Source organism: Capra hircus, chromosome 22 (assembly GCF_001704415.2).
Source record: "Capra hircus breed San Clemente chromosome 22, ASM170441v1, whole genome shotgun sequence".
In the NCBI taxonomy this organism is placed as follows: Eukaryota; Metazoa; Chordata; class Mammalia; order Artiodactyla; family Bovidae; genus Capra; species Capra hircus.
The window spans coordinates 54,943,324-54,967,545 of NC_030829.1; the positions used below are offsets into that span (position 1 = coordinate 54,943,324).

At 47.6% G+C, this 24,222-nt stretch overlaps 1 protein-coding gene across 1 annotated transcript in view; it reads left to right on the plus strand.

Moving 5' to 3' along the window:
- The window catches only part of SLC6A11 (solute carrier family 6 member 11), a 123,913-nt gene that overhangs the window by 91,565 nt on the left and 8,126 nt on the right, over positions 1-24,222 (plus strand). Inside the window, exons 7-10 of the mRNA XM_018038436.1 lie at positions 956-1,059; positions 9,309-9,433; positions 19,608-19,720; positions 22,385-22,522. Of these exons, the coding sequence (XP_017893925.1) occupies positions 956-1,059; positions 9,309-9,433; positions 19,608-19,720; positions 22,385-22,522 (480 nt within the window). The remainder of the gene's footprint in view (positions 1-955; positions 1,060-9,308; positions 9,434-19,607; positions 19,721-22,384; positions 22,523-24,222) is intronic.

Genomic DNA, 24,222 nt, shown 5'->3' on the forward strand with positions numbered 1-24,222 from the left:
CCCAGAATATTGGAAATAAAAGCAAAAATAAACAATTGGGACCTAATTAAACTTAAAAGCTTCTTCACAATAAAACCTTATTCTCTAGATGACACTGGATTCTCAAGCATCAGTCTCATCAGCTGCATTTGAGTTGGAGCTGTGGCGTTTCCTGATGACTTCTAAAGTGGAGCTCAAAGAGAGCCTGAAGGAGTGTTAGACAAATTACCATAATTCCTCTTGCGTGTGTCACGCCATCCCCTGGCAGTTCTGTCAGAGGGACACTTGGAGACTGAGAAAGGAGTTTCCACGTGTACCACACAGGAAGCCCCCAAGTAACAGCTCTCTGGAAAAGTGATCAAGAGGTGGTGCCTACCCCCTTTCTTGTCCTTTCACTGTCCCCTGGCTGAGTGCATGGGGCAGAGTGGGAGAAGCCTCCAGACCTGTAGGAAAACTGGAGGCTTCATTGTAACTGGGCCCCCTGGTGAATGCCCCCCAGCCCCGCTAGACACTATAAAACTCTGTGAGTTCAAAGATACCCAAGAGAGCTTCTCTCATGATGGTCTCAGCCATCAGAAGAAAAATGACTCTTGGCTTCAGTCGTCCTGAGAGGGAAGTTTATTCCCCACTTTGCTGGTGGCGAGACTAAGCCTCCGAGAGGTTAAGTAACTTTTCCAAGCTCACACAGCTGCAGCAGTGTCCTAACACCCACATTATTGCTGCTTGGTGAACTACTGTCCAAAACCTCCAGAAATTTCTGGATTTAATTAAGGACATTTATATTTAATCATCCTGAGAATAGAACTTCTAAAAAGCACGTTCCTGAGATGAGGACATTTGATTGTCCCTTTTTGGAGTCTTTTGTGGGGGTTGGGCGTGGGCGGGGGATTTCAGAGAACGGGGCCACCCCGCCTCCCTACCCCCTGGCCGTGCATCTGACTTCTCTCTCTGCCAACTTCTTTGTGCCCTCCTACAGGTCTGGGTAGATGCTGGGACGCAAATCTTCTTCTCCTATGCCATCTGCCTGGGTTGTCTGACCGCTCTGGGAAGTTATAACAATTACAACAACAACTGCTACAGGTGAGCATGTCCCCAGCCCTGCCCACCCACTCTCCACAGAACCCGGGAGCCCTCCACGCTGCCTGGCTAGTTCCTTGTCATCTCCCCTCACCCTTGCAAGGCTGGGTGAGGGAAACAGGCCTGTCAGAGGAGGAGAGGCAGGGTGCCAGCCATCCAGGTGGGGCAGGGGAGGACCCTGGGCGATCTGATAGCCTCTCCCAGCCCAGAGTCTAAGAGTGGTCCATCAGAGGAGCTCAGAGAATGACAAACGTGATAAGAGCAATTTCCAGCCTTCAGAGGGAGTCCATGCCAGGAATTGTATTCAGGCCTCCATCCCACCCTCTCCAGCAGAGCTTTATCCCAGGGCAGATAAGGGTTTGGCCCAAGGTCACACTAAGGTCACACAGCTAGTTGAACCCAGGTCTTCCAAAACCGAGGGCCTTATTCTGCTTTCTGGTCAGGAATTTCTTTCCTGCTTCCTTTTGCTTGACTGTAGGGTCCTGTCCAGTCTGACCTGGAGTGGCCAGTGCCCTGCTGCCTTTTTCTTAATGGCCCTTCCTCCCCACCCCCAGCCTCCTGCAACTGCTGCACCCGGTGTGGAGAGGGGACCCACGCTGGGGGTGAGCCCGGGCTGTGTGACCCTGGCTGCCTGGTCCTCATGCCTGCAGCCTGGATTCTGCCCTGAGGCTGAGACCACAGAAGTCCAAGGACTTGCCCAAGGTCAGCCAAAAGTGTCTGGCACAAGTGGACTTGGCACGTTGGTCTCTAACCATAGGCCAGTGGCTTGTTTGCTGAGGTCTCTACAACTCTGATTCCATGTCCGTCACAGACACAGATGGTGAATATGCAGGGCTGGGCAGATGGCACATCTCTGCCCCCAAGATCAAGAGCTCCTCATTGTAATGTGAAAACTCGCAGACTCACGGCGATGATGCTGTCCCTCAACACAGATTCACTGGAAAAGGAAGGATTTTTCAGCAAATGTTTCTGAGCTAGGATAAGTATTTTGGTAGACATAGTTAGGATGGAGCCTAATACTTTGTCCCACATATGCACCATAGTAAGTGCAGGAAAACTAAAGAGTTAAATACTTTTTTAAAAAAGGAAACCATCCTAAAATGAGGAGTAAAATACTGTTTTCATAATGAAAAAGATATGGAAACACCCAAAATGATTAGGTCAGGAAGGGAAATGACACACTGATTCACATAAATATCTAGACCTTCAAATTTTCTAGAAAGCCATAAGAAACTATTAAAGAGCCACCTCTGAAGAGAAGCATTGAGATGGAATGATGGGCTTTTTCTACTTGTACTTTCCCATACAATTTAAATGTTTTGTCTTGTCTTTACTCTTGAGTACGTATAGATTTTATAATCCTTAAGAAGTCACATTAATACAAAGGTTATCTATATACATTCTGCATAACATCTCCAAATATAATATGAAAATCATCTACAAAATTAAAGGACATAATAACATGCAATTCAGTTCAGTTCAGTTACTCAGTTGTGTCTGGCTCTTTGCAACCCCATGGACTGTAGCACACCCGGCTTCCCTGTCCATCACCAGCCCGCAAAGCTTGCTCAAAGTCATGTTCCATCAAGTCATCACTTGATGGCATCAAGTGATACCATCCAACCATCTCATCCTCTGTCGTCCCCTTCTCCTCCTGCCTTCAATCTTTCCCAGCATCAGGATCTTTTCCAATGAGTCACTTCTTCGCATCAGGCCGGAGTACTGGAGCTTCAGCTTCAGCATCCGTCCTTCCAGTGAATATTCAGGACTGATTTCTTTTAGGATGGACTGGTTTGATCTGCTTGCAGTCCAAGGGCCTCTCAAGAGTCTTCTCCAACACCACAGTTGAAAAGCCTCAATTCTTCAGCGCTCAGCTTTCTTTATAGTCCAACTCTCACCCCCATACGTGACTACTGGAAAAACCATAGCTTTGATTATGTTTGCCCTTGTTGGCAAAGTACTGGCTCTGCTTTTTAACATGCTGTCTAGGTTTGTTGTAGCTTTTCTGCCAAGGAGCAAGAATCTTTTCATTTCATGGCTGCAGTTACTACTGCAGTGATTTTGGAGCCCAAGAAAATAAAGTCTCACTGTTTCCATTGTTTCCCCATCTATTTGTTGTGAAGCTATGGGACTGGATATGCCATGATCTTAGTTTTCTGAATGTTGAGTTTTAAGCCATTTTTTTTTTTCACACTTCTCTTTCCCTTTCATCAAGAGGCTTTTTAGTTCCTCTTCGCTTTCTTTCATAAGGGTGGTGTTATCTGCATATCTGAGGTTATTGATATTTCTCCTGGCAGTCTTGATGCCAGTTGTGCTTCTTCTAGCCTGGCATTTCACATGAGGTACTCTTCATATAAGTTAAGTAAGCAAGGTGACAATATACAGCCTTAACGTACTCCTTTCCCTATTTGGAACCAGTCTGTGTTCCATGTCTGGTTCTAACTGTTGCTTCGTGATCTGTATACAGGTTTCTCAGGAGGCAGGTCAGGCAGTCTGGTATTCCCACCTCTTTAAGAATTTTCCACAGTTTGTTTTGATCCACACAGTCAAAGGCTTTGGCGTAGTCAATGAAGCAGAAGCAGATGTTTTTCTGGAATCCTCTTGCTTTTGCTCTGATCCAGTGGATATTGGCAATTTGATCTCTGCCATTTCCTCTGCCATTTCTAAATCCAGCTTGAACATCTGGAAGTTCTTGGTTCACATACTGTTGAAGCCTGGCTTGAGAGTTTTGAGCATTGTTTTGCTAGCATGAGATGAGTGCAGTTGTGCGGTAGTTTGAGCATCTTTGGCATTGCTTTTCTTTGAGATTAGAATGAAAACTGACCTTTTCCAGTCCTGTGGCCACTGCTGAGTTTTCCAGGTTTGCTGGCATATTGAGTGCAGCACTTTCACAGCATCTTTTAGGATTTGACGTAGTGCAGCTGGAATTCCATCACCTCCACTAGCTTTGTTTGTAGTGATGCTTCCTAAGGCCCACTTGACTTTGCACTCCAGGGTGGCTCTCGGTGAGTGATTATAGCATTGTGGTTATCTGGGTCGTGAAGATCTTTTTTGTACAGTTCTGTGTATTCTTGCCACCTCTTCTTACTATCTTCTGCTTCTGTTAGGTCCATACCGTTTCTGTCCTTTATCGAGCCCATCTTTGCATGAAATGTTCCCTTGGTATCTCTAATTTTCTTGAAGAGATCTCTAGTCTTTCCCATCCTATTGTTTTCCTCTATTTCTTTGTGTTGATCACTTAGGAAGCCTTTCTTATCTCTCATTGCTATTCTTTGGAACTCTGCATTCAAATGGGTATGTCTTTCTTTTTCTCCTTGGCCTTTTGCTTCTCTTCTCGCAGCTATTTGTAAGGCCTCCTTACACAACTGTGTTGCCTTTTTTGCGTTTCTTTTTCTTAGGGATGGTTTTGAACACCACCTCCTGTACAACATTACGAACCTCTGTCCATAGTTTTTCAGGCACTGTTTCAGATCTAACCCCTTGAATCTATTTATTACCTCCAGTGTATAATTGTAACGGATTTAGGTCATAGCTGAGTGGTCTAGTAGTTTTCCCTACTTTTTTCAATTTAAGTCAGTTAACGTGTAACATGATACTCAAAATCAATTAACATGTAATACGATACTCAAAAGGGTTAGTTCCCTACCAATGTAAAGAATAGAAACAGATCTAAATGAAAAATCCTAAAACACCAAGAAAAAGATCATAACACGCTCTTAAAATAATCAGCTCATTTTCCTCCACCAGCAAATGAGCTGTGATCTGAAAATGAACCCTCCATGCAGGTGAGGGTACAGTGGGAGGAGCCGTGTCAGCGTGTGGTGGTGGGATGGGGCCTTGGATGTGGCAGCCGCATGATTCGTTGTTTGTGAGGCTCAAGTGGGTGCCTCGTTTCTGAGGACTTGGTCAGTGGTGAAGTCCCTCTCATGTTATCCCCATCTTTGAGGGAAGGGAAATTGAAGCTCATGGATATGGTCCCCCCCCGCCACCCGCCAGCTAGGTGTGGTGGACCTGGACCCTGGCCACGGTCTGCTAGCCTCCACCCCAGCACTCTACCACATCTTCTCAGAAAGCTGAGTTTGTGATGGTTTGCTCACCCACTTGTTAAGCCAACCATATGCTCTATGTGCCACTAAGTGTGAGACCCCCAATTGCTACCTTGAGAGGTACAGCTCCAGTCTATAGAGGTTGCACCTTGGCCAAACCGAGGGAAGGGGGCAGATCCCACATGCTGGAGGAAAGGCCACAGGGGAAGCCAGCGAGCTCTCTTAAGAGTCCCTGGGCTGTTGGGCAGAGAGGTCACTGGGGACCACTGGACAGAGGGACACTAGAGACGTGGGAGGTCAGGCCGGGTTGCGAGGTAGACTCTCTCATCCTTCAAGGGGTTTACAGGAGGCGGGTCTGGGACGTGAGAGGTAGAGCACTATCAGCAGTGAGGCGGATAGAACCAGGGTCAGAGGAGAGGCATGGGCACAGGGAAAGCACCAGCAGGCCTCTGGTCCAGGCTGAGGGTGACCCCTTGGGATGCTAGAGAGAGATGCTGTCCGCATCCATCTGTCTGCACATCAGCCGCCAGCCTGCCTCTGTTGTGTCCCGGGCGTGACAGAGATCTCTAGGTCACCTCCTGCTCAGGCTTCAGCTCCATGAGGACGCAGTCTGAGTCCTCTTGTTCATCATCGTCCCTCCAGCCTAGGAGAGCACTGGCCGAAGTACAAGGAAGCGAGGAAAGAGCCATGCCATTATGCAGATGGGGACACTGAGGCTCGATGCAACGTGGTGGCTTTGAACCTGCGCCTTTCTGGCTCCTGCACCCTTATTCTGCACTCCCAGGCTTAGCCATTTCTTTCCCAACTACTAAAATAAGCAAGGATTTGGCCAAGACTGCATGTCATCAGGCTGTGTCTTGGGACAGCGGCAGTTTTCTTCCCCGCCGAGCACCTGGGTGAAATATGCCGACCGCCCCAGACCCCTTCAGCTCCCCCATCCAACAGGCAGGTTTTTTTCCCCTTCCCATCAGCAGAAGAAAGCAAATCCCCTAAATGACATTGCAAAAGTCTGAGGGCTCCTTTTATTTCCATTTCCAAATTGTTCTGTGAACGGATCTTCCTGACTCAGAGGGAGTAAATTAATACCCTCTTCCGACAGCATAATAGCTTCTGGAGGTCTTCAAAGCCCAGCTCAGCTCCTGCCAACTTCAAAGTGCATGTTATGTAGCTTTTCACCTAGAAGGTGCCCTGTGGGGAAGGAATTAGAGGGCTGCAAATGGAGCAAACCAGATGGGGAAAATCCTCACTTCAGAACATAGGCTGCTAGGCTCTCTGCTTGTAGGTGGGGGTGCTCTGAAGAAGGGGGGGTGCAAGGGCACAGAGCTGGAAGGGGCCTTGGATCTGCTCAGAGCCTGTGTCCCTCTGTGGTCAGGAAGTCACTTGAGGCAGGTGGGCTCTGAGGGAAGGTGGGGACCTTGCAATAAGGGACATTTGTTTCCAGCAACCACATGAATACCCAAAGGTTATTTTCCAAAAGTCAGGATTTAGAAGTCTGAATTCTTAGGGAGCACTGTTTCTGTGTAGCTCCTAGGGAAAAAGTGGGCTTTTGTGTCTGGGACAGCTGGATTCATATCTCAGCTTCAGTGTTGTTCAGTCTCTAAGTCGTGTCCAGCTCTTTGCGACCCTGTGGACTGCAGTACTCCAGGCTCCTCTGTCCTCCAGTATCTCCCTAGTTTGCTCAGATTCGTGTCCACTGAGTCAGTGATGCTATCTAACCATCTCATCCCCATCTTCTCCTTTTGCTTTCAGTCTTTCCCAGCATCAGGGTCTTTTCCAGCTTCACCAGCAGATGACAGAGAGCTTGAGTGTGTGTCTGCCCTCCCTGGGCCTCAGGATTCAGTGACAGTGCTCAGCACTTCCAGTCCAAAAACACAGAAGAATCCCAGCATGGAGAGGCTGTGGAGAAAACCCTTTCCTCAGCAGTGCTGCCTTGCTTTGCACTGTTTCCAGGGGCGGGAAACAGGCATGCAGGACAGACTTATCTCAGCCTTAGGAGTAACTTGGCCTTCCTGGGCTGAGCTGACTTTCCCTCAGAGTGGAGGTGATCATGCGTGCTAAGTTGTTATAGTCGTGTCCAACTCTTTGCAACCCTATGGACTGTTGCCCACCAGGCTCCTCTGTCCTTGGGATTCTCCAGGCAAAAATACTGGAGTGGGTTACCATGCCCTTATCCAGGGGATCATTGCAATCCAGGGATCAAATGTGTGTCTCTTAGGTCTCCTGCATTGGCAGTTGGGTTCTTTACCACTGGCGCCACGTGGGAAGCCCAGAAGGTGATCAGGCCTGCAGATACAGTCTCCAGGCTTGGTAGCCCAGTTTCTGTCCACAGTGCCTGAAGAGTTCTGTAGAAAAGGCCTGTATCAGTCAGTCACTGCTGCAAGAATGCCATGTAACAAGCATCCCCAGAACTCAGTAGCTAACCACCAAAACCACAGCATTTGCTTTTATTGCTCATAAGTCTGTTGGGGACTCTGTCTTTCAGGCTGTAGGTTGGACAGGTTTGGCTCCAGGGTCCAGGCAAGGCTCAAGGCCATGCCATGTGTACATTCTGGGGGTCCAGGCTGCAGAGATAGGAGCTACTCTTGGAAAGGGCTTCTCATGGCAAATCACAGAAGGGGTGAGGACAAGACCAATTGCACAAGTGCATCTCAACTCTGTTTATGTCACATCTGTTGCTATCTTATTGGTCAAACCAAGTCACGTGGGTAAGCCCTCAGTCAATGGGGCTGGGAAATACACTCCACCCCAGGGAGGAAGGCATGGAAGTGACTGCTTGCTGGAAAATGACTTAATTGATCACAAGGCCCAAGAGACCCTCTTATCCAAGCCACCTTGTCATCTAGCCAATGAGAGCAGGCCCAGAGAGAAGATACTGCAGGGAGAATTGGAACCGTAGTCTAATGCTCTTCCCACCATGCCCTTGATTCCCAGGGTCAATGCAAGGCAACTGGGGGTCACAGTCACCAACATCAGTGTAACCTTTGATTGCATTGCAAAAAGTATGGTGTCAGGAGAAGAGGAGGTGAGAGTCCTGCTCTGTTCTTGAGTCTAGTGCTCAGTCCTGGGTATGACACTCTTGAAGAGGGACGAGCTGGGCTGAATTTCAGAGCACAAACAGGGTCACCGGTAAGGGACCTGGGGGGTTCAACTGAGCGAGCTGAAGCCTCAAGGAGCTATAGGGCCTCAGTCTTCAGGCCTTTAGGCTGTCGGGGAGATTAGAACTAACACTTCCCGGAGAAGGTGGATTTGGGTTGAACAGAGCATGAGGAAGTTCTTACACTGTCAGCGGCAGGAGCCATCCGAGGAGCGAAGCACCATGGAGCAAGGTGGGTGGTTCTGCTGGCTAGGGTCGTGGTGGGGATGCTCCGGGCTGGTGCTGCTCCAGGGAGGAGACTGGACAGCCCACCCAGGGCCCTCCCTTTAAAGTGAAGCGTCACGGGTGTTGTAAGCCTGACTCCCATGTGCATGCTCTGTGGTGGCCAAGGTCCCGGGAGTCTGAGCCCCTGACCCGCCTGCGTGAGGGCGCACAGCCCCAGGTTGGAGGGGCCGGGAGGTACGGGCTCCGTCTTCTTCCTCTTGGCGGAGCCTCATCGTTTGTAGTCCGGAGTCTCCTGCATCACGGCTCTGTGCTGGTGCTTCTTTGCTGTGAATCCTGGCCAGGAACAGGGGGCAGTCACTGCCCTGGTGAAGCAGCCCCCCACCACCCAACTCCATGTGGGGTCTGGCCTGGGAGGGTCTGCTCCTTGCAGCATCAGAGTGGAGGCTTGTGTGAGGTCTGGGAGATGCTGGGCCAGGAGAGGGTGTCTCTCCTGAGGCCTCTGTGCTGGCTGGGAAGCAGCCCTTTCTTTTAGAGGTTGCTATCTTCATGCTTTGAGCTCCCAGAAAATCAATCCTCTCTCACTTCCCTTGGTTTTCTCTCCTGCCAGGAGTTTGGAGAAGCATTGGTTTGTCTCCAAGTCTTTCCTTCCTGGTGTACGTTTTCTCACTTGCCAGCCTCCCTCCCTTCCCACCCCGTCTGTGCTCCTGGTCTGCGACTGACCTCACCTTCTAGGAAAATGCAGGAGAAGCTGTGTGACCGTGGGCCGGCCACCTCCCCTCTCTGAACCCCGAGGGCTTCCTTGGCGCTAAGACAAAACGTGCCAGCGCTGCACCAGTTCTGCCCACCGGATTCTGACCCGAGCCCCTCTGCCTGCTTCCCCCCGCCAGGGACTGCATCATGCTCTGTTGCTTGAACAGCGGCACCAGCTTCGTGGCCGGGTTTGCCATCTTCTCAGTCCTGGGCTTCATGGCATATGAGCAGGGGGTGCCCATCGCCGAGGTGGCAGAGTCAGGTGAGTTTGCCAAAGGGGAACCATGGCCTTCCTCCTCAGCTTGCTCTTCTCCTGGGCTCAGGTCTCAGGAGGGGGCCCCCGTCCCTCTGCAGACCAGGCTCCCGCGGGGGAAGCCACCAGCCCAGAGCACCGCCACTGTCACCTCGAGAACCACAGGAGCCTCCGCTGGCCTCCCTGCCTCCACTGTCGACCCCTCTGTCCCGAGTGTCATGCTCCTGCAGAGTGATTGGGCTTTGAAATGCAAAGCTGACCGTGTGCTCCCCTGGCGAACAGTCTCTTGGCTTCTCATAAGGCCGACCTCTCGGCATGGCCCCCAAGGCCCTGCCCTGCCCAGCTCCTGTGGTCTCACCGCGCACCTCGCTACCCCAGGCTCACTCGCGGTCCCCTTTCACGTCTGTGGTTGCCGCCTCCCTCCAACTCCAGCGCTTTTGCACGTACTGTTCTCCCTCTGCTGAAAGGACCCCTTTCCCTTTCTTCATTCTATGGGTAGACTCACCGTGAGTGTGACATTCTTCATGTAAAATGACACGTGTTTGTATCAGACACACCATAGGTAGGGTAGTTGCTGCTGAAGAGATTGTGCAAAATGGTGAAGAAGTCTCCCCTTGATTCACATGGTTTTGAATCCTGGGACAATTCATTGTATGGTATTTTAAAGTACAAAAATAGTTTGTATCTACATGACAGAGTTAGACGCTAACCTCCATACATCTGAATAGGTTTCTCAGCTACAGGAGTGTCTGGTGAGGCAGTCAGGAGCATCACAGGGGGTCCAGCCTCCCTGGCTTCTGTCTGCTCAAGGCTGCTCACGACCCCCTTTTGTTATGACAACCCCTGCCACCTGCAGGGCTGCGTTGCCTCCGTTGAGAACTCTAGTCCGTGGCGTGGCTGCTTTTGCCTGACATGCACAGATAGGAAGTACCCCTCTGACCCACCAAGCTGGGCAGGGTGGTGGGTGTGGACCCTGGATCAGGAAGCTGGTTGCTGAGCTCGGCTTCATGGCCCCTGGGGCTCCACCTTCTTCTGCATGATATCTGTCAGAAAGAGAGAGAGAGAGACAGTCCCTGCTGAACTCAGGGGACCAGGGCTGGACCAGAGGATATTAACATGACCAAAGCTGTCTATCATAGATTGCACACTCAGGGCAGGAACTGCCTCATATGACCCTCAACTCAGCCCCCCAAGGTGGCACTTTCGCTACCCCTGTTTACCAGTGAGGAAGCTGAGGCTCAGAGAGGTGTGGTCGCTTACCTAAGGTCACATACACTGCAAGGAACAGAGCTGTTGGATTTGATCCAGGCCACGCTCCGAGTGCTCTGTCCTGCAGCCCACGGTAGGCAGGCACCTGGCACGTCACACAACGTCCATGTTCCTTCATGGCAGTAAACCGCAGCGCAGCCCTGCAAAGAGGGAGTGGCGCCTCCTCCACGGGACCTGTGCCTGCTCAGAGAGTCTGCTGCTGCTTCTGCAGAATGAGCAAACTAATTCCCAGCTCAGGGGTTGAGTGACACAGCATATCTGTGGCACTGTTGTTGCTCTTTTTATCATTTTTTCCGTTTGATAGATGCATTTTAAAGATGAAGCTCAGAGTGGAGGTAGAAAGGAAAAGAGCCAACTAAGACAAATTTTTTTCTTTTTTCAAATTGTAAGCATACTTACTGTAGGAAAATGTTTAAATATTGACGAAGGAAAAAGTCACCAGTCTGACTCAGACTGCACTGTGAGGTTCTCTTGCCAGATTTCCATACATATACTGCTATACCTATACTAATGAAAACTGGATCGTATTCGGTTTTATTTTTCCATTCACAATAAAGCATGAGAGTTTTCTTCCTCAGTAAGGAGAGATCTCAGCATCCCAGGTGGCTCATTGGTAAAGAATCTGCCTGCAGTGCAGGAGATGTGGGCTCAATCCCTGGGTCAGGAAGATCCCCTGGAGGAGAAAATGCCAAGCCACTCCAGTATTCTTTCTGGGATAATCCCATGGACAGAGGAGCCTGCCAGGCTACAGTCCATGGGGTAGCAAAGAGTCAAGAGATGGGTGAGCACAGATAGAGAGCTTAATCGTGACTTTTCATGGCCAAGTGAGATTCCACAGAATGGGTGTGCCATAGTTGATGTGTGGTATTCCCCTAAACAGATGTACCATGAGTAATTTACTCTGTCTCACCTGTCAGGCCCCAGGCTGGTTGTTCATACAGTACTTTGTGAAGCACCTACAGTACCTCTGCAAGGCAGGTTTTATGAAGGCTGTGCAGAATGTGCCCTGCACAACTACACGGGATGCCATTCATGTAGACAGCAGTCCTGGGCTTTATGCTGCCTGTTAGAGATGAGGACGCTGCTCTGTGGCTCAGAGCATGAAGTGGCTCCTCTAAGGCCGCACAGAACATAGGTGGTACAGCCGGCTTGGCTGCCATCTCTTCTGCTTCTCCCTCTGTGTCACTTCAGGTGCTAAGGAGGTAAACCTGCTCTGTGCTTAGGGGTCTGAGTCAGACCAAGATGTCCTTTAGGAGTTCCTGCCTTTTGCGGAAATTGCATATTGCAAGTATGTAGCCCTCTCACCTTGCTCAGCAGGATCTTACAGGGAAAATTGTAACTTTCAATACCTAATTAGAAGGATTTAAAGTAAACACTTCAAGTTTTTATCAGAAAGAGCTGGGGGAAAGAAAGGAATACAAAGTAAGTAGAGAATGTTAGAACTGTTGGTCAGTTTGCTGTATCCAACTCTTCGCTACCCTGTGGACTGTAGCTCACCAAGCTCCTCTGTCCGTGAACTCTCCAGCCAAGAATATTGGAATCAGTACCCATTCCCTTCTCCAGGGGATCTTCCCAACCCACGGATTATACCCGGGTCTCCTGCATTGCAGGTAGATTCTTAACTGCCTGAGCCACCAGGGAAGCCCAGAGTAAGTAGAAGCAAAGAACTAATTAAGGTAAGAAATGCAAGCAATAGGGAAAATTTCAAAGTGAAAATTTTGTATTATAAAAGATAGCAAAATTTATAACACCTTGATAGGACTAATGAAAGGAAAAAGGAGAGAAAATACAAATTACTGATATCAGAAATGAAAGAGGAGATGTGGCTACAGGTCCTGCAAACATTAAAAATGAGAATAAGGAGATACCATGAACAACTTCAAACTAATACTTGATAATGTAAATTAAATGGGAATTTCCTAAAAAATACTACATAATTTAGTTAAGCTAACTCAAGAAGAAACAGAAAAACTAAATGGCTTTGTATTTCCAAAAGAAATTGAATTCATTGTCAAAAATCTTTCTACCAAGAAGACTCCAGGCCCTGCTGTTTCACTGCTGAATTCTACTAAATGTTTAAGTAGAAATAATGTCAGTCTTGTTCAGTCACTCAGTCATGTCCAGCTGTTTGTGACCCCATGGACTGCAGCACACCAGGCTTCCCTGTCCTTTGCTATCTCCTGGAGTTTGCTCAAAATCATATCCATTGAGTCAGTGATGCCATCCAACCATCTCATCCTCTGTCGCCTCCCTTCTCCTCTTGCCCTCAATCTTTCCCAGCATCAGTTTTTTCCAATAAGTTGGCTCTTCGCATCAGGTGGCCAAAGTACTGGAGACTCAGCTTCAACATCAGTCCTTCCAATGAATATTCAGGGTTGATTCCTTTAGGATTGACTGGTTTGATCTCCTTGCAGTCCAAGGGACTCTCAATAGTCTTCTCAAGTACCACAGTTCGAAAGCATCAGTTCTTCAGTGCTCAGCTTTCTTCATGGTCCAACTCTCACATCCATACATGACTACTGGAAAAACTATAGCTTTGACTAGACGGATCTTATCAGTCTTACACAAAGTCTTTTAAAAATTAGAGGAAGTAAGAGTATCTGAGGACAGTGACAACTGTATAGCTTCTTATTATCCCAATTTTTTCCCGCAAACAACAAGATAAAACAGGAAGGGAAAAGTATATTCTACACAAAACTGTGCCTCCTGGATAATTTGAAGACAGAAAATGTTGAAACTGCAGATAACTGTGACAGAAAGAAAAATCACCAATCCCAGCACACAATATCTGCTGCAAAGGCAAGCTGAGAAAAACCGTGGGACAGATAAGAAGAGGGAAAGGATCTGGGAGTGATTTGGTGCAGTCACCAGAAAGATCAAATCTACTCTTAATCTGAAAGTCCTGGAAAGGATCTTAACAGATCCTTTAGCAGGGACTACAGGGGTTCAAAGTAGGTGTGATTTCAAGGAGTAAGGACCATTTAAAGGCATAGGCACATTTTAAAGGAGCCATTTGAAACATAAACCTTGCTGAGAAAAAAAGAGGCAGGGGGCAAAAAGGAAGAAGAGCATCCTTTTATAGGGAGATGGTGAACACATGCATAGTGAAGGGAGCCCAAGAAAAAGAGGTAAAATGTAAAGGCCTGCAAAACAAAAGAGAACCAGGGACTTTCCTGGTGGTCCAGTGGCTAGGACTCCACGCTCCCAGTGCAGTGGGCCAAATTTCAAAGAAATAGATACACTCCTCAAGGCTTCCAGGCGAGAAAAGATCATAATAGCAAAAGTATTCACCTAGCACCATACTTTTTGAAACCACCATACAAAGCAAGGCAACTATGGGATAGCATTTTTTTAAATTCATGTTAATAAGTAAAAACCAGGGTTTAATATCCAGCCATGTCTTCATGTATCTTATGGCTATATATGTTATATATAGTATGTTAAAGCTATATAGAAAAGCCATTTTTAATATGCAAGAACTTAGAGGCTTCTTGTGATGTTCTGACGTTCTTCTATCAGAGCATGAATGTCATCCAACCCAATAATGACTGGTAAAACTCCAGAAAAAGACTTATGTTGAGCTCTTAAAATATATAAAATGTATTAATATGCATGTATATATATAACATCAAAACAAAGGTGGGGAAGAAGATAGAGAACTAGTGTAGAAATACACTGCACACCATTACAAAGTAGGGGTCATTCACCCAAAAAATAGAAAGAGGAGGCAAGAGAAGGTAGAATCAACTTCCTGGTGTGTGAGTAATAAGTGGTGGTAGATACTCGTGGGTGTGGGGGACCTGAAAAGACAGATATTAAAGGTTTTAATAAGAGACTAAGGGCCTAAGAGCATTAAAAAGAGTACAAGTATGAAGTTAACGACTAGAATAAAAACATTGTTATTGTTCAGTTGCTAAATGAGTCTGACTCTCTGCTACCCCATGGACTGTAGCATGCCAGACTCCTCTGTGCACAGGCTTCTCCAGGCAAGAACCCTAGAGTGAGCTGTCATTTCCTTCTCCAGAGGATCTTCCCAGACCAAGGACCAAACCTGCATCTCCTGCATTGGCGTTTTTCTTTTTTTACCACTGAGCTACCAGAAGAGCAACATAAGCCTTCCTAAATAATAATTAAAAAAAAAAAAAAAAACAGAATATACAACTCATATACATATGAAACATACATAATTATATATTGTCAGTCAAGACCAAATATATCAATCTTGTCAGTAAAGGTGAATGACCTTGACTCATCTATTGAAAGGAACAGATTTTCAGTTTGACTCACAAAGTCCAACCTATGCATAGGCATGCCGCGTTTTATTGTGCTTTACTTGTTTTATTTTTGGATTTTTCACAAACTCGTGGTTTGTGGCAACTCTGCATCAAGCCACGTCTACCAGCACAATGTTTCCAACAGCATTTACTCACTTCGTGTCTCTGTGTCACATTTTGGTAATTCTCACAGTATTTCAAACTTTTAAATTATTATTAAAACTAGTGGATGAGGAGTTGCTTTTCATGAGTGAGTAAAGAAAGTGGTTTCTTGAGAGTGAATACACTACTGGTAAAGATGTTGTGATGTTTGTTGAAATGACAGCAGAAGTGCTGGAGAAGACTCTTGAGAGCCCCTTGGACAGCATGGAGATCAAACCAGTCAGTCCTAAGGGAAATCAACCCTGAATATTCATTGGAAGGACTGACACTGAAGCTCCAATACTTTGGCCACCTGATGCGAAGAGCTGACTCACTGCAAAAGACCCCGATGCTAGGAAAGATTGGGAGCAGAGGAGAAGAGGGTGTCAGAGATGAGATGGCTAGATGGCATCATGGTGCAATGGAAATGAACTTGAGCAAACTTTGGGAAATGGTGAGGGACAAGGAGGCCTGGCGTGCCACGGCCCATGGGGTCACAAAGAGTCAGGCATGACTGAGCAACTGGACAACAACAGTAAACATAACTGCTCAAGCAGCAGCAGAATTTAAGAGGATTGACTCCAACTTTGAAAGAAGTTCTACTCTGGGTGAAAATGCTATCCAACAGTCCTGCACACTACAGAGAAATCACTTGCGAAGAGAAGAGTCAGTCGATGGCAGCAAACTTCATTCTTGTCTTATTTTAAGAAATTGCCGCAGCCACCCCAGCCTTCAGCAACCACCACCCTGATCAGTCAGCAGCCATCAACATCGCGGCAAGACCTTCCCCCAGCAAAAAGACTACGACTCACTGAAGACTCAGACGATGGTTAGCATTCTTCAGCAATAAACTATTTTTCAATCACTGTACATACCTTTTCTTAGACCTACTGGTATTGTTCACTTAGTAGACTAGAGTGTAAACATAACTTTTATATTTGCTGGGAAACCAAAAAAGTTCCTGTGACTCGCTGTACTGGGATGTTCAATTTGCCGTCGTAGTCTGGAGCTAAACCTACAACATCTCTGAGGTATGCTTATCTATTCTGTATATAAGAGACACACCCAGAACAAAGTGACTCACAAAGGCCATAAATAAAGACAGAGTAGCATTCAAGCCCACGTGCATTAAGGATGACAAAGGATAATACTTTTTTTAATGTTAAAAACCACAATTCACAGTGAAGATATAACACAGACACACAAATGTATGGACCAAATAACACAGCAGTAATCTTTATGAAGCAAAGAACTGCAGACAGTGCAAGGGGACATAGAAATAAACTAACAATAAGAACTTTACTAAACACATTTGTCAATAAAAGTGCAGGTATGAAAATAATTGCATTCCTTGTGCAGAAAAATAAGAACAGCAACAAAATGAACTAAAAGTTCAAGGAAGGAAATAATAAAAAGCAGAAAGTAATGAACTAGAGAACTGGGTTTTTTTTAAATAATAAATGAAAATTCTAGGTTTTTCAAAATAAAAATAGGCAAATCACTAGATGATCAAGGCGGGGGCGGGGGGTGCTGCGGAACAAGGTTGGAGGGTAGAGAACATACAAATAACAAAATAAGAAATTACAAAGGGGAGATAACCATTGGAGCAGAAGACATTTTTTAAAATCATAAGAGATTACTTTGCAATCCTCTTTGCATGTAAATTTGAAGACCTAGATGAAATGAATATTTTCCTAGGGAAATGGAGATTGCTAAACTGACCCCATTTGACTTAGAAAGCTTAAACAAGCCAATTTCCATAGAAGAAACAGACAAAGTTACTGAAGAGCAACCTCACAAGAAGACATCAGGCCCTGATGGCTTCTCAGAGGAATTCTACCAAACCTTTGAGACCAGATAAGATAGGCCCAGTGCTCTATAAATTATTCCAAGTTACTGAAAATGGAGGAAACTTTCCTAATTCATTATCTGAAACACATAGTATTGAAACCTAAACCAAATAGACAATGCCAAGAAAGAAAACTACAGATTAATATCACTCATGCATGTTGATGCCAAAATACCAAATAAAGTATTAGCAAACTCAAATCTAAAATATTAGAATCAAAAATCACATTAAGAAGGTAATATATACCATGTCCAGGTAAGATTTATTCAGGAATAATGGAAGGTTGATTTAATGCTAAAGCCATTAATATCACACACCATATTAATAGTCCAAACAAAGTAAATCATAAAATTATCTCCATAGATGCGGGAAAAGTCCTTGAAAAATTCAACATTCATTCATTATAAAAAATAAGTAAGTGGAAATTAAAGGATATTTTTTAAAATAGGTGTGTGCATAAAAGTTTAAAAAGTAAAGAGAATGGTTGCTTACAGTGGTGAGTGGAAAAGGGATAGAAAAAGGTGAGGAATTAAGAAGTAAGGAGAAGGAAGAACACCTCTGAGTATTTATCTTTGGTAGCTCTTACTGAGAGCCACAGTATTGTTTGACAGAGCACCCAAGACAAATAGTTACTTTTGTGTGGGTGGAACCAAATATAATACAAATAGTAATGAATGAACTTCATATATTACAAATGCATAATGCAGTCATTCTGAAAAGAATGGGACAGAAAAGAGCTAACAAAAGTGAATTTCAGGAAGCAGTATGTTGACTGAACATTGTAAAGCTAAAAACATGTTCCATATTGTACTGAAATTCCTAGAGAGTATAATAAGGCAAGAAAAAGTAAAAGTATTAAGATTATAAAGGAAGAATAAAAACTGTCTTCATTCATAAACAACATGATTGACCGCACAGAAAATCCTAAGAAATCTACAAAAAAAATTTTTAAACCAACAACAAATAATTGGGAAATTTTTATATTCTGCTTTTCACAAAATGTAATTTAAAAACGAAAAGGTAAGCAACAGACTTGGAGAAGATAATCATAATTCATAAAGGGTTTGGAGAAGGAAATGGCAACCCACTCCAGTGTTCTTGCCTGGAGAATCCTGGGGACGGAGCCTGGTGGGCTTCCGTCTGTGGGGTCGCACAGAGTCGGACACGACTGAAGCGACTTGCAGCAGCAGCAGCAGCCCAAATATATTAAGAATTGTCACAATTCAGTAAAAAGGAGCTAACCTAAGTGAAAATGGGCAAGAGCACAGGAGGTACTTCACAAAAGATGTTGATATGTAGCAAATCCTTGATAGTCCAGTGATCAGGACTCCTTGCTTTCACTGCTGAGGATCTGGGTTCAGTCGTTGGTTGGGGAACTGAGATCCTGCAAGTCACAACATGGGTGAAAAATAAATAAATTGAAAATTAAAAAAAAATAAAAAGATTTATTAATGGACAATAAAGATATGTGAAGATACTTCACATTGTTAGTCATCAGGGAAATACAAATTAAAAACATGATATAATACTTCATATCCACTATAATGACTAAATTTAAAAGACTGACAACCTCAAGTGTTGACAAGGATGTGGAGCCCCTGAAACTCTCAATTGTTGCTGGTAGGAATGTAAAATGACAGAGTCACTTTGGAAATATGTTTGGCATTTCTTAGAAAATTAAACATATGATTCCCATATGACCTGGTAATTCCCCTCCTAGGTAGGGTGAACAAAGCTAATCTCAGGTGGGAAAAAGAAAGATCAGTAGCTGCCCAGTAGAGAGACAGGGAGTGAGGGTGGAGAGACTGGGTGTCTCCACGTTTCAAAACTCATTGAATCATACACTTAAAATGAACACTTATGATAGGTAAATTGACTTTAATAAGGCTGTTTTCTAAGGTAGAAGATAATGAGGATAAATGTTTCTTGAACATTTACCTTTTTAAGTGCTTTCCATATTTTTGCATCGTCACACTGAACTCCGCCAACTGCCTTCTTAGGTAGGAATCCATTGTTCCCATTTTCTAGCCGAGGGGACAAGGGTGAAGCTCCCAGTAAAGAATGGGGATTTGAACCCTTGGCCACCGTGCTGCAGGGCTAGAACATCCCATCCTGAGGCTGTGCTGTCAAGCCCCCTTTTGGGAGCAGTCAAGAGGAGTGATTGTGGACCTGGGAGATGCTCAAAGGAGAAGGCGGCCTGGGTGGACCAGCATTTGTCCAAGCCCTGACTGCTTACATAGGAGCCACTGGTCCTTCTGTCACCCTAGACTGCCTGAATTAGGATCTCTAGGTGGGCCTGAGAACCTGCATTTTAATAAGAATGCCTCCCACCACCACCTCTCTTCACCTACCCCAGTAAGAATAGAGACATGTCTGTGCAGAGGAGGGTCTGGGTGTCAGACTAACCTGGACTTGAGTCTTGACCCTTCCAGATCCTTGCTTCCTTCTCTCTGCCTCAGCTTGCTCATCTGTACAATGGGTATCCTTGTAGAACCAGGAGCATGGGGTGGCTGTGAGATGTACATGATTCAAGGAAGAATTCAGCACAGCACGTGGCACAAAAGAAACACTTAGTCCATTTTAGATGAACATAGTAATTGAATGAGGCACTGAATTCCACTCAGCCCCCTTCTCTCTGCTTCCTCTCCAGGCCCTGGCCTGGCCTTTATTGCCTACCCAAAGGCCGTCACCATGATGCCCCTCTCCCCACTCTGGGCCGCCTTGTTCTTCATGATGCTCATCTTTCTGGGCCTGGACAGCCAGGTAAGCGGGGAGCCCGGGGGGCAGCAGCATTGGGGGCAGGCGCTGCTCCCAGGAGCAGATCTGGGGCCTGTACACCACGTCCTGGTTCTGGTCGGTCGGGACCAACCAGATCGTAAAAGACTTGGGAACACAGAAAAGCATCTGCTTTCTTCCCTGATCTCCGCATCGGGGCTCCCGTGACATGCCCCAGGTGGACACCTGGGTGGGTCCTGGGTACCACCACCCGCTCCCGCTCCCCCCACATCTGCACCCTGCCCCCACCCACCTCTGTTCTCCTGCCTCTCCCAGACCCACCCTCACTTGGCAGCCCACCTTCCTCCATGAAGGATGTGGAGTTAGAACTAACAATTTATCTGTTTGCATTTTCCTTTCTCTTAACGCAAATGTGCGCACTTACATCTTTTCACCCCCGTCCACCCTCCCACCCTCTTTCAATCCCCTCTTTGGTTTTCCTGCTGGAATCCTGTGGTCTCTTCTTCATCTCCAGAAATCAACCCTTGGTCCTGCTGCTGTATTGTGGCTGGCCTTCCTAAGAGCCCCAGAGAAGGTCTTCCAGCCAAAGCCAGGCGCTCTGAGGCTCTCAGACAGGGGTCTCTTGGCGAGGTGTTCCCCGCCCCCCTGCCTGTGACCTTGTGCGAGTCACTCAGCATCCAGGCCCCACGGCTGGTGTGGCTGTCAATCCAGCCATGTCCTATTTCTTCCCCTGGATGATTTCTCAGAAACTGCTAAGCCGAGCTGCAGAAGCAACCGGGTGTTTTTGCTGATAACCGTCCCTCCATTGTCACCGGCAGAGGCCTCAGGAGGGATCAGCAGCTTGTGTGACAGTGACGGGCTTGTCTCCTCAGAGGGGTGTGGAGGCCGGGCCTGGGCTCTGCGAGCCCCTGGGCTGAGCCAAACCAACACTAGGGCTGCGGTACTCTGTTTGCAAAGGGGGCCTGGGGCCCCAGGGCAGGGGGTGGCTGCTCAGACCACCCCCAGGTGTGCCTGGGCTGTGTCCCCAGTTTTTAATCATGATAGCCATATGCGTGGTGGGGGCAGGGCTTCTGTTATCCCCATTTTACAGAGGAAGAAACTGAGGCTCAGAAAGGCCAAGTGACTTGACGGGATATGCTCCCAGGTCTCTGCACCTCGTAGCCCATCTGCTCTGAGGCCTTTTCAGTTTAAGTGCTGGATCAACAGCGTCCCCTGAGTCCCCTTCCTTCCCTACAGACCCTAGAGACAGGATGAGCACAGCTAGTCTTCCCCTAGAGACAGGACAGCCTGGAGGCCGGGAGCCTGGGCGCTGGAGTCTAGACTGAGTTCAAGTCCCAACTTCTGCCAGCTGGGTGACTCTGGGCTGTGCTCAGTCCCTTTGCACAATGAGGATGGAAATACCTTCCCTGGGGAGATAGACATGGACCAGAAAGGACATGGAGCCAAGCAGTGGCTCCAGGGATGGGGGTGCCCCCAAATAATGACCTCCCAGTGCCCCACAGTGGTGACAGCCCAGCCTCTGGAACAAGATTGCCTGGTTCAAATTCAGGCCCTAAAAGATTAGACCTTTGTGACCTCAGGGCAAGTTCCCTACACCACTATGCTTCTGTGTCTTCTTTACAAAAGAGGGACAATGGTAGAACTTAATACATACATAGAGGTTAAAGAAATTAACATCTGTTAACTACCTAGAACTGAGCCTGGCACACAATAAGCACCGTGTGTTCACTGCTGTAGTTATTATCATTTATCAAACATTTTCTGAGCTTCTGCTCTGTGCCACTTGAAGTAGATGTCAGTGACATGGCCCTTGCCTTCCAGGGCCTCACCTTTTTGTAAGGAGACAGATCAGAGCAAGCATGGGCCCTATAGATGAGGGGTATGGACTGGGCCTGGAATAGGGGCTGGGGTCTGTTCTGCCCAAGTCGAGGGCAAGAAGCAGCAGTCAGGGAAAGGCTCATGCAGGAGACCTGCCTGCAGTGCTGGGAGAACTCGGGGAGGGGGTGAGGGATATGCTGGGCTATTTGGTCTGGGTGTTGACGGTTGAGTAGGAGTGTGACTGATCTCATTCCTGGCCCTCTCTCAGCATGGTGGGACACATATGCATAGTGCCTCAAGCTCTGCCATCTAAACTTGCCCAGCCCAAACATAAGAGCTGGGTATTAGCTCCCTTGGTTGCCCTCCCCCCAGCAGAAGGCCACCCGCCCTCCAGAAGCAAAGGGCAGGGGCACTGTCACGGACCTGGAAGATGAAGTAAGTCAGGCCCCCACAGACTGATCAGAGCCTTCAGCTCTCAAGACAGTTACCCACACTGCCATCTTGCTTCCCAGGCCAAGACTGGATCTCATTTATTTCGTCCACCCTAGAACAAGGCCCAGCACATGGGCACATGACTGGCAGCATAAGGGAGAAGGAATTCTAGCTTTAGAGTCAGGAGGACTCTGCTGCTTCCTAGCTGAGAGACTTTGGGCTGGTCACCTTCCCTCTCTGAGCCTCAGGGTCCTCTTGTGTTGAATGGGCCTGCTGGCATTCTGTAAGCGCGGGGGATACTGTTGTTATTCTCAGATCCTCCGTCAGGGTGAGAAAGTGTGGCAGTGAAGGCGAGGCCCGGCGGGGAGGGAAGGCCGGGCTTTAGGGCTGCTGTGTCTGCCTGGAGCCAGGGCCTCACACCGTCGTTTCTGCCCCATCCAGTTCGTATGCGTGGAGAGCCTGGTGACCGCCGTGGTAGACATGTACCCCAAGGTCTTCCGGAGGGGCTATCGGCGGGAGCTGCTCATCCTGGCCCTGTCGGCCACCTCCTACTTTCTGGGTCTTGTGATGTTAACGGAGGTGAGTGATAGCCACACAGGTAAGTGGCATGGACAGGGTAACACAAGGGGTAAGTGCCTGGGCTTTGGTGGCGCTAGTGGTAAAGAACCCCCTTGCCAATGCAGGAGACATAAGAGACGCGAGTTTGATGCCTGGGTCCGGAAGATCCCCTGGAGGCGGACATGGCAACCCACCCCAGTATTCTTGCCTGGAGAACCCCATGGACAGAGGAGCCTGGTGGACTACAGTCCGTGAGGCTGTGAAGTGTTGGACACAACTGAAGTGACTTAGCATGGACCCGTTTGGGTTAGGCAGATCTGACATCACATGCCAGCTCTGACCTTGACTGGCTGGGTGACCCTGCCTCCAGGTCCGGCCCTTCTCAGTGACTCTATGTTCTCGTGCTCATGATGAGTCATCGTGAGACGCCATGGAAGTTCTCATTCAGCACTTGTATAAATGCTCAGCTCCAGGTCTCCCCCACCAGAAGGAATAACACTCACAGTGAGGAAGGCTGGGTTTACCTGGTCATTATGAGCAGCCATGGCAACCCACTCCAGTGTTCTTGCCTGGAGAACCCCATGGACAGAGGAGCCTGGCGGGCTAGAGTCCATGGGGTCGCAAAGAGTCAGACACGACTGAGCAGCTAAGCCCATGAGTATCCAGATGCCCAGGCTACCCCTTTTAGTGAAACTTCTGGGCGAAGGAGGCACTGTCTGTTGGAGAACCCCCAGCTAGTGGCTTTCACTGGCCTCAAGTTCAGAACAGGCTTCATCACTGAGGAACCTGGACACCTTCAGGTGCTGCGTGTTCCAGCTCCAACCCTCCGCATGTCCCCTCTTATCTCTGCCAGGCCTGTGGGCAAGGAGGGGCTTATCACACCCCCAAACTCAGACAGTCTCATAAAGCCATGATTCTCTTCCCTCCTGCAGCATCCTGTCTAACAAATACTTTCTTAAGTACCTTGGGAAGGCGAAATTAGGTATCTTTTTACCCACACTCACAAAATTAATTTAAAAAACCAAGCTGCTCTCCCCCTCCAAATAACCGAAAAACTGTTGCCAGGAGACACAAAGGGGTTTTGTAAGGAACGTGGAAAAAGTGAGGGAATTTAGAATCTGTCAAAGCAGCTGATGTGGTACTGAGGTCGGTCTGCTGATCTTCATCATTCTCTGCCTCTCAATTCAAAAAGGCCACCTCCTCCTGGAAGCCTCCTCTGCTTTCCTTCCCACCCAGGACTTCATTCTAAGCTCGATCCAGACTCCATCTGGACATTACAGTGACCTGTCTATTCACCTGCCCCACCAGGCCCCAAGGTCGTTAAGAATAGGATCCAGCCTTGATCTGTTCTGTGCCTTTGGGGCCTGCTCCTAGTCATTGTCACATTAATGGGAGGATAATCAGCATTGGAGCAAATGAATGGTGCCACACTTCCCCCCTGCCTTTCTCCACACAACCAGTGAGCAGGGCCTCATTAAGTGCTGATTAATTACACAAAGTAGAGTCTTTTGTCACGTACAAACTGGGGGGTTACCTGATGCCATCAAGAGGCTGGTGGGGCTACAGGAAAAGCAGGCATTCGTGGGCATCCTCGGCTTGCAGCAGGCCCATCGGTGGAGGGCTCTCCTGGACGCCAGCTGGCCGGCCCTGGTACCCTGGCTCACAGAGCCCTCTCCCAGGCCTTGGGCCCCAGGCCCAACACGGAGCCAGTGCTGTGCCTG